The 12,141-nt window shown below is 44.7% G+C and overlaps 1 protein-coding gene across 5 annotated transcripts in view; it reads left to right on the plus strand.

The window, feature by feature from the left end:
* The window catches only part of NCAPG2 (non-SMC condensin II complex subunit G2), a 61,704-nt gene that overhangs the window by 19,737 nt on the left and 29,826 nt on the right, over positions 1 to 12,141 (plus strand). For 4 of the 5 annotated variants that reach the window (XM_036355432.1, XM_036355435.1, XM_036355437.1 and 1 more), the window contains 7 exons: positions 503 to 597; positions 1,989 to 2,058; positions 4,078 to 4,164; positions 6,774 to 6,869; positions 7,451 to 7,576; positions 9,595 to 9,774; positions 10,925 to 11,077. In XM_036355432.1, the coding sequence (XP_036211325.1) occupies positions 503 to 597; positions 1,989 to 2,058; positions 4,078 to 4,164; positions 6,774 to 6,869; positions 7,451 to 7,576; positions 9,595 to 9,774; positions 10,925 to 11,077 (807 nt within the window). The remainder of the gene's footprint in view (positions 1 to 502; positions 598 to 1,988; positions 2,059 to 4,077; positions 4,165 to 6,773; positions 6,870 to 7,450; positions 7,577 to 9,594; positions 9,775 to 10,924; positions 11,078 to 12,141) is intronic. The other variant, XM_036355433.1, reaches the window with a different exon arrangement.

The following is a 12,141-nucleotide window of genomic DNA, read 5'->3' on the forward strand; positions in this document are numbered from 1 at the left end:
TGATCGATGTTTCTCTCTCATCGATGTTTTTCTCTATCCCTCTCCCTTCCTCTCTGTAAAAAATGAATAAAATAGATATAAAAAAAAAGATGAAATGAACTAATATTCGATTCCATTCCCACCCCAAAATGGGAGATTTTGAGCATTCTTTACTTTAGGTTATGTGGACATCTGTGACAGCCAGGTGAGATGTGTATGGAATCCTTTGCTCCCCTCAGAGCCCTGAGTTGCTGCCTGTCTGTCATCCTGCAGTCCAGCGAGGAAGGAGCTCAGTGGTGCTGCTGCCAGGGCGGCACTGCAGGGTCCCTGTGCCCTGCCCGCTCCGGAGGGGCGCTCCCCAGCACAGCTCCCGTCTGGGCTCCAAGTTCGAATTGCAGATGCTTCCTGGTTGGGAACAGCAAACTTACGTGTCATTAAACAATCAAAGAATTGTTCTTTACTTGCTGGGAACTTTTTATGTGGTTTCAAATTTATCATTATATCCTATTTTCTTAACTTGTAGGGAAGAAGATTTCTTAGTTCTCTCTTCAGTTGGAATACAAATTTTATTAAAATGATCCATGGAACCATTAAAAACCAGTTACAGGGATTACAGAAGTAAGTATTAAAGGTAATATTTTGTGCTCTCTTAATCTGGTTTTGAAAGTTTTGACCTGAGTTTTTAAAGTTATATTAATCTTTTGGAAACTGTAGAAGTTACCTCTTATTTATTACTAGAGACCGATGCACGAAATTCATGCAAGGGCAGGCCTTCCTTCCCCAGGCTGCCGGCACCGGCTTCCCTCGCAGCCCCGGCTTCATCCGGAAGGACATCGGGTTGAATTAGCATATTATGCTTTTATTATTATAGATGGTCTGTTTTGTAACTGGGTAGTATTTTCCCCTGTACAGGAAATAATTCCTTTTTAGTAATGACTTAAAATTAAGATGTTAATTTGTGGTAGTTCTTTAAATAGTCAGATTATCCCCAGTTAAATCTCAGCCTCAGTCACAGTAAAGCCTGTCTCACTAGCACATCTGCTACCATTTGAACGTCAGGTCTGCTCCTCACTCACTAAGCACTGAGTTACGTGGGGGTGGAGCCCTGAAGGAAAGAGTGCTGAGACACAACCAGCCAGCACCCCCCCCCCCGCCCCTCCACCCCCACACACACTAGGCGTTGCTCACGGTGAGGGCTGTTGTCTGCGGTTGCAGGACCATGTTGGTGCTGCTCTGTGCTGGGCGCTAGTCTGCATTTCAGAATCAAACCCTCAGCCTCTAGAGGTGGCTTGCTGCTGCCTCCCCTCTGCCAGGCAGCAGTGTGAGTGCTGGGCTCCGACACACCTCACCCTCGCGCTGCTGAGCTCCTGCGCTTCTCAGGACGCATTGTTTCCTCATTTGCAGAATTTTGGGTTGAGCCAGTGGAGTCCTAATTATTCTCTAAAGCAGCGGTTCTCAACCTTCTGGCCCTTTAAATACAGTTCCTCATGTGGTGACCCAAGCATAAAATTATTTTCGCTGCTACTTCCTAACTGTCATGTTGCTACTGTTATGAATCGTCATGTAAATATCTGATATGCAGATTGCTCTTAGGCGGCCCCTGTGAAAGGGTCGTTCTACCGCCAAAGGGGTCGCGACCCACAGGTTGAGAACCGCTGCTCTAAAGTCATCTCTGGTATTTTAGGGAATTAGTAGCCTAAAAGTTTTGAAAATTTTATGTAGTTTTAAATTTTATTTAGATTTAGAAATTTAGTTCTAGGCTTATGTTCCCATAGTTTCCCAGAAAACAGTCAAGTTCTGGGGGAGCATTGATTGAGAAGGAAGAACATAGTTTGATACTAAACTCTCTTCGTTTTGTACTTACGGCTGTGGGTAGCTAGCAACTCTCCACAGTTACTTCGCAAAGCACTCCCGCGCCGACGCTCCTCCCTGGGGTAGGAGAGTTCCTAGAGCGATGCACATTAAAAGTGTAATTCTTTGCATTAAATTTTTTTTTATTTTTAAAATAGATCCTTGATGGTACACATTGCAGAAGTTTATTTCAGAGCTTGGAGAAAGGCTTCCGGGAAAATATTGGAGGTATTTTTATTTTATTAAATGTTAACACTTGGTTACGTTCTCCTTGGGAGAGTGATTCAAAGCCTGTGCTGGAAAAAATGAAAATCCTGTGCTGAGGCTCTGTCAGTATTGATAGTTTGGGCATATATTGGGTTAAACAAAACATTGTTACAATAAATTTACCTGTTTCTTTTTTCTGTTTTTAATGTGGCCACTAGAAAACTTAAAACTGCACTTAGTCTCACCTATTTCTGTTGGATAGTGCTGCGTGGGAACCTCAGCCACTTGTTTTAGTTGCATTATTTTCCAGAATTTAAAGATATTCATTTTGAATATGGCTCACCTTTAACGACTGTATAATATCTAAATTATGAAGGTATGGTGATATAATTCATAATCACAATTAAGTATTCAAAAATACCAAAAAGTATCTGTCTTATATCCTTTATATTTTTCTCATACTAGGTTCTCAAATGTGTTTTCTTTTCCTCTGAGAGTAAAGTTTTTGCTTTAAGTAAAAAAGGGGTCTTTCCTTTGGAGGAATGGGCCCTGAGTTAGTGGGTGGGGGGCCGGTTTGCAGGCAGATAGGGAGGGTGCCTGATGCTTGGAGTTGATTTCTGTCTACTCTGCTCTGTGCCTGCTTATGCTCGGTTTATGTGGCTCACCAACTTCTACTTCTAGAAAACAAAAGATTATTAACTTCTGGAATAGTTTTATAGCATAATTTTTTGGAGAAAGGGCAAAACCAGGGCATTGTTATGCATTTTTTGCATTGTTTTATTACCACATGAAACTTACAGGAAGGAATATTTGTCCCCTTTTTCTCCAGTAATGGTTTAAAACATAGAAATTTATAATTAAGAACTTAATTGTTTGACTAGGTCTGTGCCAAATTAGTACCAGATAGTTCTGTTTCTGCCCTTCCCCTCTCCCTCCAAGTTTTTAAAGCAAATTCCAGACATTCATTTCTTGTCTATGTTCTTCACTATCCCTGTCTAGATAGGTTTATATGGTGCCACTGTCACATGCAACAAAATTAACAATTCCTGAGGAGTCTTAGAAATAATTAAACCATATTTAAATTTATCAGCTTTGTTTTAAAAATGTCTTTAAAAATTATGTTATAACATTTCCATTTTTAATTGATTTTTTTAAAGAGAGGAAGGGAGAGTGAGAGCAAAACATTGATGTGAGGGAGAAACATCGATCAGTTGCCTCCTGTATGCACCCTGATGGGGTATTAAACCCACAGCCTAGTATGTGCCCTGACTGGGAATCGAGCCCACCACCTTCTGGTGTATGGGACAACATTCTAACTAACGAAGCCACACTGGCCAGGGCCCAAAAATGTCTTTTTACAGTTTTTTCTTTTTTGCTCCAGCAAGTCTCCCAATGGCATTTGCTGGTTGTGTCATTTCACTCTCTGAGAGCATTGGTCCCTCCCTCCCTTTCATCTGTTTGATCCTGTGCCATTGGTATATTGAAGAAACCCGGTCATATTCTGGTTGTTGGCTCTAAAAGCCCAGAGCCCGTGAGGTGGAGCCAGGGATCTCCTATGTCATCACAAGTCGGATCCCACTGGGGATCCTTGGTGCCCTGGCCTCCCAGGACCTTCGCACAGCCCGTCTTGCCCGGCCCCTCCCTGCAGCAGCTCCGAAAGACCTTGTTTCAGTCCCTTTGGAATCTGTCCATCCCTTAGAGGTAGGTCAGTGTCGTTTTGGAGGTCCTTGGAAAAAATCCAGCCCTCTGAGGTTATCAGGACGACTCAGATGAGGGCTCCCAGCCTCACTCAGTCTCGGAGCTGGCTGGCTTGAACTGCCATTCATCACAAGTTAGTATCTCATCAAATAAGATCGAAGAAGCTAAGTGTCCTCTGGTGAAAATTAGAGAGCGGTGTCCACTTAAAACAGACGCTCTGATGGAAGGAGCCAGGTTCCTTCCTCGTGAGATGGAAGTTTGTGCTGGCACTGCTGCTCTGCCGGTCCTGCTGTCTGTCTGGAAACGCACACTCCGTGTCACTCCATCCATTTGTTGTTCCAGACGATCGAAAGTGACTGCATCCAGGATTTCATGTACCACGGGATCCACCTCCCGCGGAGGTCTCTGGTGCACTCCCGAGTGCGAGAGGTGAGCAGGCCCTGGCGCGTCCACTGTCTCGCTCTTTCCTTTTGAGATCACTGTTTTTGTTCAGTTTAAAGCTGAAGTTAAGCCTTGGTTGCTCTCAGTTCTGGGGGAGTTTTCAGAATCTCGATATTGGTATCTGGCAGTTGTATCCTGCCACCAAAGCTCTAATTAGTGAACAAAGCAATGCTGTTACGGTGCCAGAACTTACTGAGGCCGCCTTAATTAAATTCTTTGACATAAATATGTCCAGAATCATCACTTTCTAATTTCCACTGCTGCTTTTTTTCCAGAACATGATAGTTGAGACTAATTTTATTATTTACTTTCATACATTTATATTCCCATTTTGGTATTCTGCAGACCATATGGGATAGTGTTTTGTTAGTTTCTCTTGGTAAGATTTTGTTTTTAAAAAGTCATCTCAGAATTTATATCTGAATTTTATCTTTATACTGGAGGCCTAGTGCACGAATTTTTGCATGGGTGGGGTCCCTCGGCCTGGCGATTGAGGCCGATTGGGCTGTCTTGCCTAGTCCGGGGGGAGGGACCGTGGGAGGTTGGCTGTGGGAGCACACTGACCACAAGGGAGCAGCTCCTGCGTTGAGCGTCTGCCCCCTGGTGGTCAGTGTGCATCATAGCGACCAGTCAACCAGTTGTTCAGTCCCTTAGGCTTTTATATATATAGATTGTCAATGGTGTGATTGAGTAAGGCTTGCTTGTCAGTGCCCTTGCCACACTGGTAGGTGCCTGGTGATGGTCGGACTCTGGCAGGAGGGCTGAGTCCCCTTTGTTATGTTGATCAGCTGTTGCTTTTGGCACCGAGTGTCAAGAAGCTAAGTGGAAAAGGTGGACTCTTTCCTTTGTGAACAGTGAAACTGCAGTTGTTTGTAGAATGTCAATATACTAATTATATAATGTTTGAATGGGTAAGGAAACATTTCTTTACGTTATTGATGATTTAGTTTGAGTTATCCAAAGATAAAGAGCCCAGAGATAACCCCCTCTCCACCCCCATCCCAGTGTGGTTCATTCAGGTGTGATCACACGTGTAGTTTGGTGTCTCAGGTTCTGTTTAGTCATAGGAGTGGCATCATGTTAAACTACAGATTTGTGACGTGGGTGCCTCACACTCTTGGAACCAAATGACTAAAGACTCCTTTTCATATCTGTTTTTCCTGCTGTGGTCTCTGAGTAATTAAAATATTATGAGTGTAGATAAATTTATGGGAAAATGCACAGAAAGAATTAAAAGGAAGAATATTAGATTTTCCTTTTCAAATGAAATACATTCCTGGACTCTAAGTAATTGTTCTTGCTGCTTATAACACATAGTTTCTTCTTAAAATTCTTTTTTGGATAAACACTATATTTATATGATAAATTATTTTATTGATATGTTGCAAGAATCTTTGGGAAATGCTTCGGAAGTCTTCAGAAAGTAAAAGTCCCCGTATTAATGATGAAAGTCTTCTAAAACTGCATAATAGCAATGGTTGGTCAACTTTGAATATACTAAAACCGACTGAATCGAACACTTTAAAAGAGTGACTTTTTTGGTATATGAATTATCTCAATAAATCTGTTTACAAATGTTTCTGTGAACAAGTATACCTTGATACCAAAACTTGATAATATTGTATACAAAAACAGACTATAGGCCCATATCACTTATGACGTCAATAAAAACTAAGTAAAGATGAACAATCAGAAAAATTAATCTTTAGACTGTAGTTCTTTTAGGGTAAAGATGAGTCAAGTTCACTTAAAGCACAGGCTGTTTTATAGCCTGTTTATTTTCACTTTTTACCTATGTAATAAATCCCCTAGAGTTGTGAATTAAGGAAGTGAGGCAGACTTGATTGTTGTTGGGGACAGGAGTCTGTGAGGAGTGGCAGAAACGCCCTAGCCAGGTGGCTCAGCTGGTTGGAGCGTTGTCCCTTATACCAAAAGGTAGCAGGTTCGATTCCCAGTTGGGGCACATACCTAGGTTTTGAGTTTGATCCCTGGTTGAAGCGTTTACTGGGGCAGCTAATCCATGTTTTTCTCTCCCTTCTCGCTAAAATCAGTAAACATATCCTCCGGTGAGGATTTTTTTTAAAAAAAGTGGCAGGAAGATTCTGGCTGGGAAAGAAGGGAGCAGAAAAGAAAGGCAGAGAAGCTCAAAGAGCAGTTGTTGCTGGTTGTTCAGAAGCACTTGGTGTCTGAGCTCAGTTCACGCTGTGCAGGACACTGAGCAGTGGCACTCACCTGCAGGGACAGGTGGGCCTGTGCTGGGAGTCCAGCAAGGCTCGTAGACCAGCAGAGCTGTAGCCAGTCCGTCTGTACCTGGAACACTGTGGAGACCACGTGCCTGACACTGTTCTGTTTTACCCAGAAGGGTATGAGGTCTGTGGCTGTTGGTGGCGCCTTGCTCTGTACTTGTGCCGTGGGTTTCCTTCGCATGTGGTGCCGCCAGTGTGTCCGTGTTTGTCGTCCGGGAAGTCGGCAGACTTTCAGGCCTGGCTGCCTGTCCCGGCGGAGAGGACCAAGCTCTGAGTTGGTTTTTCCAAACGGGGTCCTCGCTTCTTCACGCAGAGCAGCATGGCCTTGGTGTTCTTCTTTCTTGGCTCCAGGTGCTGAGTTACTTTCACCATCAGAAGAGAGTCCGGCAAGGCGTGGAGGAGATGCTCTACCGGCTGTACAAGCCCGTCCTCTGGAGAGGCCTGAAGGTGCCCATGCCTGTCTGTCGGGCTCAGACACACCTTCCCAACCGCTGGAGGGCAGCAGAAGCAGGCCTGGGCGGGGCCTCCTGACATCTGGATGAATGTTTATTCTTGTATTAAATCAGACTGATCTGAGTTGGTTTAGTGCTGACCAACCCAGCTAGGAACCTGCTAGTGGGAGGGGAGGAGGGGCTGTGCTCAGTAAACCAGCAGAGGTAGGGGGGGCTGCAGAGCTGGGCAGGGTGTCCTGGTTCCTCAAGACCCCCTGCTGAGACTGGGCGCCAGGATGGCAGCACTGGGAGCATTCCAGTCAGGATTGCAGCACGGGACGTGTTGGGGTGGGACGTGATGTCAGTGTGTCTTAGTGACGCAAGGTGGGCTTTGAGCAAGGAAGCGGTCTTCCATCTGTCAGCACTGAGCTGAGCTTGGCTGACCTAAGGAAGGTCTCAGTGCGGTCTGTTTAAATTGTCTTTAATTCGTAAGTCAGTCTGTGCTGAGATGCCAGGGCTTTACTCAGACTCTCCACTGACACCTTCTAATGCCGTCCTCTCTGTGGGCCCTGACACACTCTTCCTTCATTATTCCAGGCCAGAAACTCTGAAGTTCGCTCAAATGCTGCCCTGTTGTTCGTTGAAGCATTTCCTATTAGGGATCCAAACTTCAATGCCATTGAAATGGACAGTGAAATTCAGAAACAGTTTGAAGAGCTCTACGTACGTATTCGTGTAGTCAAGCTCCTTATCACTTCAGCTCTGTCTGGCCTGGTGTGCGTTCCGGCTCTCCCCCACATCTGCCTGTCCCTCCCCTGCCCCCCTGGCCCCCCATGGCAAGCTTTCCAGATGTTGACATTCTTCAAGGAAATCCATTCTCTCCCCGGTGACATTATGGGTTCATAGTGCCCTTTTCTCTTCCTCTTCATCTCCTTTGGAACATTTAATTATTGCTTCATATAATTTTAAATGTTTTAAGTGTATTCTTATCTCTCCAGCAGAGAAGTAGTCTATCATAGGGGTTAAAACACCCCCAGGTTTGACTCCACCTGTGTAACTTTGGGTGACACTTTTCTGTCTTTTCACCTGTGAATTGTGGGTGGGGATACTGCCTACTGTGGAGTTGTGGGTCGTGTGTCTAAGGCAAACCTACAGGTAGTACTTGTTGCAGTTGTTTTTCCAGGTGACTGGGTTTTCAAATGAGGCGTTAGGACATGAGGTGTGACATTGTTTCCTGGGTGCTGTGGCTCTTCCTCTCCTTGCTGGAAAGTGCTGCCCCTGCTCAGTTCACACTTCCGCACGCGCAGGTTCCTAGCACAAGTAAAAACGTTAGTTTCCTAGTTAGTAGAAGAAAATTATAGGCAGAAATAGAAAAAAAAAGCCATGATGATGGTTACCCATGGCACTCTTGAATACTTAATTTTGTTTGTTTTCTGACTAATTGTGAAAAATCTCAGACAGAAAGTTGAAATTATAGCCCTAGCTGGGTTGGCTCAGTGGATAGAGCTGTGGCCTGCAGACTGAAGGGTCCCAGTCAAGGGCACATGCCCAGGTTTCGGGCTTGATTCCTAGTGTGAGGCATGCAGGAGGTAGCTGATCAATGATTCTCTCATTGATCTTTTTTTTTAAATATGTTTATTTATTTCAGAGAGGAAGGGAGATATAGAAACATCAATGATGAGAGAGAATCATTGATCAGCTGCCTCCTGCACGCCCCCGACTGGGGATCAAGCCTGCCACCCGGGCATGTGCCCTTGACTGGAATTGAACCCGGGCGTTCTATCCACTGAGCCAAACGAGCCAGGGCTCATCATTTATCTTTCTCTCCTCCCTTCCTCTCTGAAATAAATAAAAATATATTTAAAAGAAAGCTGAAATTATAATAGGATGCCCCTCTCCAGAAATCTCTCCTCTCTTTTTAAGAAAAATATATTTCTTTTGATTTCAGAGAGGAAGGGAGGGAGAGAGAGAGAAACATCAGTGATGAGGGAGAATCATTGGTCGGCTGCCTCCTGTATGCCTGCAACCCAGGCATGTGCCCTTGACCAGGAAGTGAACCATGACCTCCTGGTGCATAGGTTGATGCTCAACCACTGAGCAATGCCAGCCGGGCTCTCTCTTTTTTTCCTTGCTATTTTTTGGTTGTTGAAGATGCCAAATTAATTCATTTGTTCCCCAGAGTCCTGGATTTACAGAACCCATCCCTACAGTGTCATTGGTGTGTTCCTCTGCCCTCTGTCTTTCCTGTGAATTGGTAGTTAAGTTTAGAGTTGAGGAGTCATGGTTTTGTGGGTTTTGCTGGTTGTGTTGGATTCTCCAGGTGCTCTCGTGTATTTCCATCAGATACGTAGGACCATTCTCTGGATTGAGTCATTGCAAGCAAAATGACTTTATTTTGGGCTCAGTGCATTTCAGCGCTTGGAGAGCTCGGGAGCGGTGTGCAGAGGCAGTGTCTGGTAGACTGGTGCTCAGGACAGTGCTCTCAGCAGCGGAGCAGCCTTGGAGGCCCTGCGTCGGCCACGCCCTGTGGGCAGGATTGCCAAATCAGGCCCCGTGAGGGCTGCAATCGTCAGCTGTGGAAATGACACTTGACCAAAGATTGTGGGTCTGCATGACCTGTAGTTCTGTAACTTGGAACATTGGATGAGTTGTGAGTGTCCAAAGTGCTTATGTGTAAAGCAGATGTTGATAGAAAGGGAACTGATTTAAGATTTTTAAGCTGTTTTCCCTCCTACTTCTAGAGCCTTTTAGAAGATCCATATCCAATGGTCCGTTCCGCAGGGATCCTTGGTGTTTGTAAGATAACTTCCAGATACTGGGAGATGCTGCCTCCGACAATTCTCATTGACCTCCTGAAGAAAGTGACCGGGGACCTGGCGTTCGATGCAAGCTCGGCCGATGTGCGCTGTTCTGTCTTTAAGGTAAGATTTTAAGTTATATAAGCAATGTTTATTTATTGTAGGATAGTTAGAAAATACAGAGGGAAACATCTTAAAATATAAACATCATAATATCACTATTGACATTTTTTTTGTATGTCCAAGGTAAGGTTTTACCAACCAAATTATCTACTTGAAATGGTCTTTCTTCAATGTGTGTGTGTGGAGGGGGGGGGGGGGGGGCGTGGGCGGGGGGAGGCGTACAGCGTTTTAGAATAGGACCGTACTTTAAAATTTTTTAAGTTATACATTAAAATTGACCTTTAAAAAAATCTTTATTGTTGAAACTATTACATATGTCCCCTTTTTCCCCCATTGACCTCTTCTAACCCCCCTCCCCCTCTGCCCCAGGCCCTCACCACCCTATTATGTGTGCCCATGGGTTAGCATATATGCATGCAAGTTCTTTGGTTCATCTCTTCCCACCCACCCTCCCTGCCTTTTTGATATCTAGTATATACTTTTCATAAGAATCTACAAAACTGTCCTTCCTGCATCATGCAGTCGCAGTAGTTACTAGGACATCTCCATCTCGTTTCATCTGTAGTCCCACCCACTGTCTCCTAGAATTCCTTTGGAGCAAATCCCAGACATTGCATAATCTCATCTGTAAATATTTACCTATGACCTTTAAAATATAGATGTCTTTTAAAATAAGAAACCCATTTTCCTAATAACTGAAAAGAGAAGGTGGCAGGGCGTATCAGTCTTCCGACAAGTCGGTGCCTGGACTGAGCTTGGGCAGGTCACTTGGTCTCTATCTGAGGAGCTTGGGTCCTGCAGGGTGGAGTCAGGAGGTGCAGAGAAGGTGAGGGCTGTTGGCATGGATGAAGGACTCTATGGTCTAAGCTTTGGACACCGCTCGACCAGCAGTGGTGCTGTGTTTCTTTAACTCAGAAGATTATTTTAAAGCTACTCTAATCTTGTTTGGGTGAAACAGTTGGAGGAATAATGGTCGGCCTTTGAAACCATACTAATTCATTAAAAGTGTGTGTTAATGTGAAACCGTTTAAGAAAGTGTTATTTTCTACAGGTGTGTTTACTTATTTCACCAGTGGAACCAGATGTTTTCTCACCTGAACCTTTTTAGTTTATGTTCTAATTTGAATCTTGTCTTTCTCCTTTCTTGCAGTGTCTACCGATAATTTTGGATAACAAATTAAGCCACCCATTATTAGAGCAGCTTTTGCCAGCACTTAAATACAGTCTCCACGACAATTCGGAGAAAGTGAGAGTGGCTTTCGTGGAAATGCTGTTGAAAGTTAAAGCCGTAAGGGCTGCCAAGGTGGGGTAAATAGGGTTTTTCCTATTTAAGACATGAAGTAAATAAGTACATTTGTTTTCATCCACAAATGACAAAATTCAGCGTTTGGCTAAATGTTAGTTATAAGGGTCGTCATTATGGTGTGGTGTTATCTGTGAGTTTTTCCTTCCACACAATGGTTCTCTGAAATTTACTTTCAAAAAGGCTGTTTCCACAGCATTGGGGGAAGAGCTCACACGCCTCCGTGCAGGGTCCGCCGCACAGCCCTGGGTGCGCTCGTGCAGTGACATAAGGCTGTGTGGCCGTGAAAGAGTGAACCACGCAGAAACAACTCTAAGATAGAAGAGGAAAAGCAAGCGTGGGAGCCAGCTGTTTGAAATGGGGAACCCAGCATTACAGCCGTGTTTGCTCAGACACAAATAAAACACCCTGGGAGAGTCAGGACGTTAGTGACAGCTGCCTGCGAGCAGGGACTGGGTGTCTTGGGATGGGGATCTGGGAAGGCCTTGTCACTGCTTAGGGTGTGTATTTATGCTTTTCAAATTTTGACCTGATTATTTTTATGTTTTAAAAAATAGTATATTTTGTATGACCTGCATAGTAAGAATACCTACATCATCCCCATTCTCACTACCTTGGTACTTGTGCTGCAGATCAGTTGATGGTGTGGTCTGTTTCTGGACTTGCTCTGTCTAGCCTTCCTGCTGTCCGTGCTGGGCCGGGGCCCCACAGCCGCCTGGGTGCGGAGGGCCCTGAGTCGGGTGTGTGAACCCCTAGCCTCCTCCTTCAGAGCCCTGTGCTGCTTGGGCCCTCTGCATGTCCATGACAATTTTAGAATCGGCATGTCAGTTTCAACAACAAAGTGGGGTGCAGTTTTGATTGGCTTTGTTCTAACAGCCTGTTAAGACAAGATTCTGAGTCTGAAAGGGAAGTGTCTGGCTTGCTGTTGTTTGAGCTGTAAATCTGCTTGCACAGGATTCTGGAGGTGATGGCGGAATAGAGGGCAGCTGTTTCTGCTTTACTGGTGAGTCTCCCCACGGGAAGGGGAAAGACCAGTAAGACAGAAGGAAGGCCTGGGACCGGAG

Source organism: Myotis myotis, unplaced genomic scaffold (genome assembly GCF_014108235.1).
Source record: "Myotis myotis isolate mMyoMyo1 unplaced genomic scaffold, mMyoMyo1.p scaffold_m19_p_22, whole genome shotgun sequence".
Lineage (NCBI taxonomy): Eukaryota > Metazoa > Chordata > Mammalia > Chiroptera > Vespertilionidae > Myotis > Myotis myotis.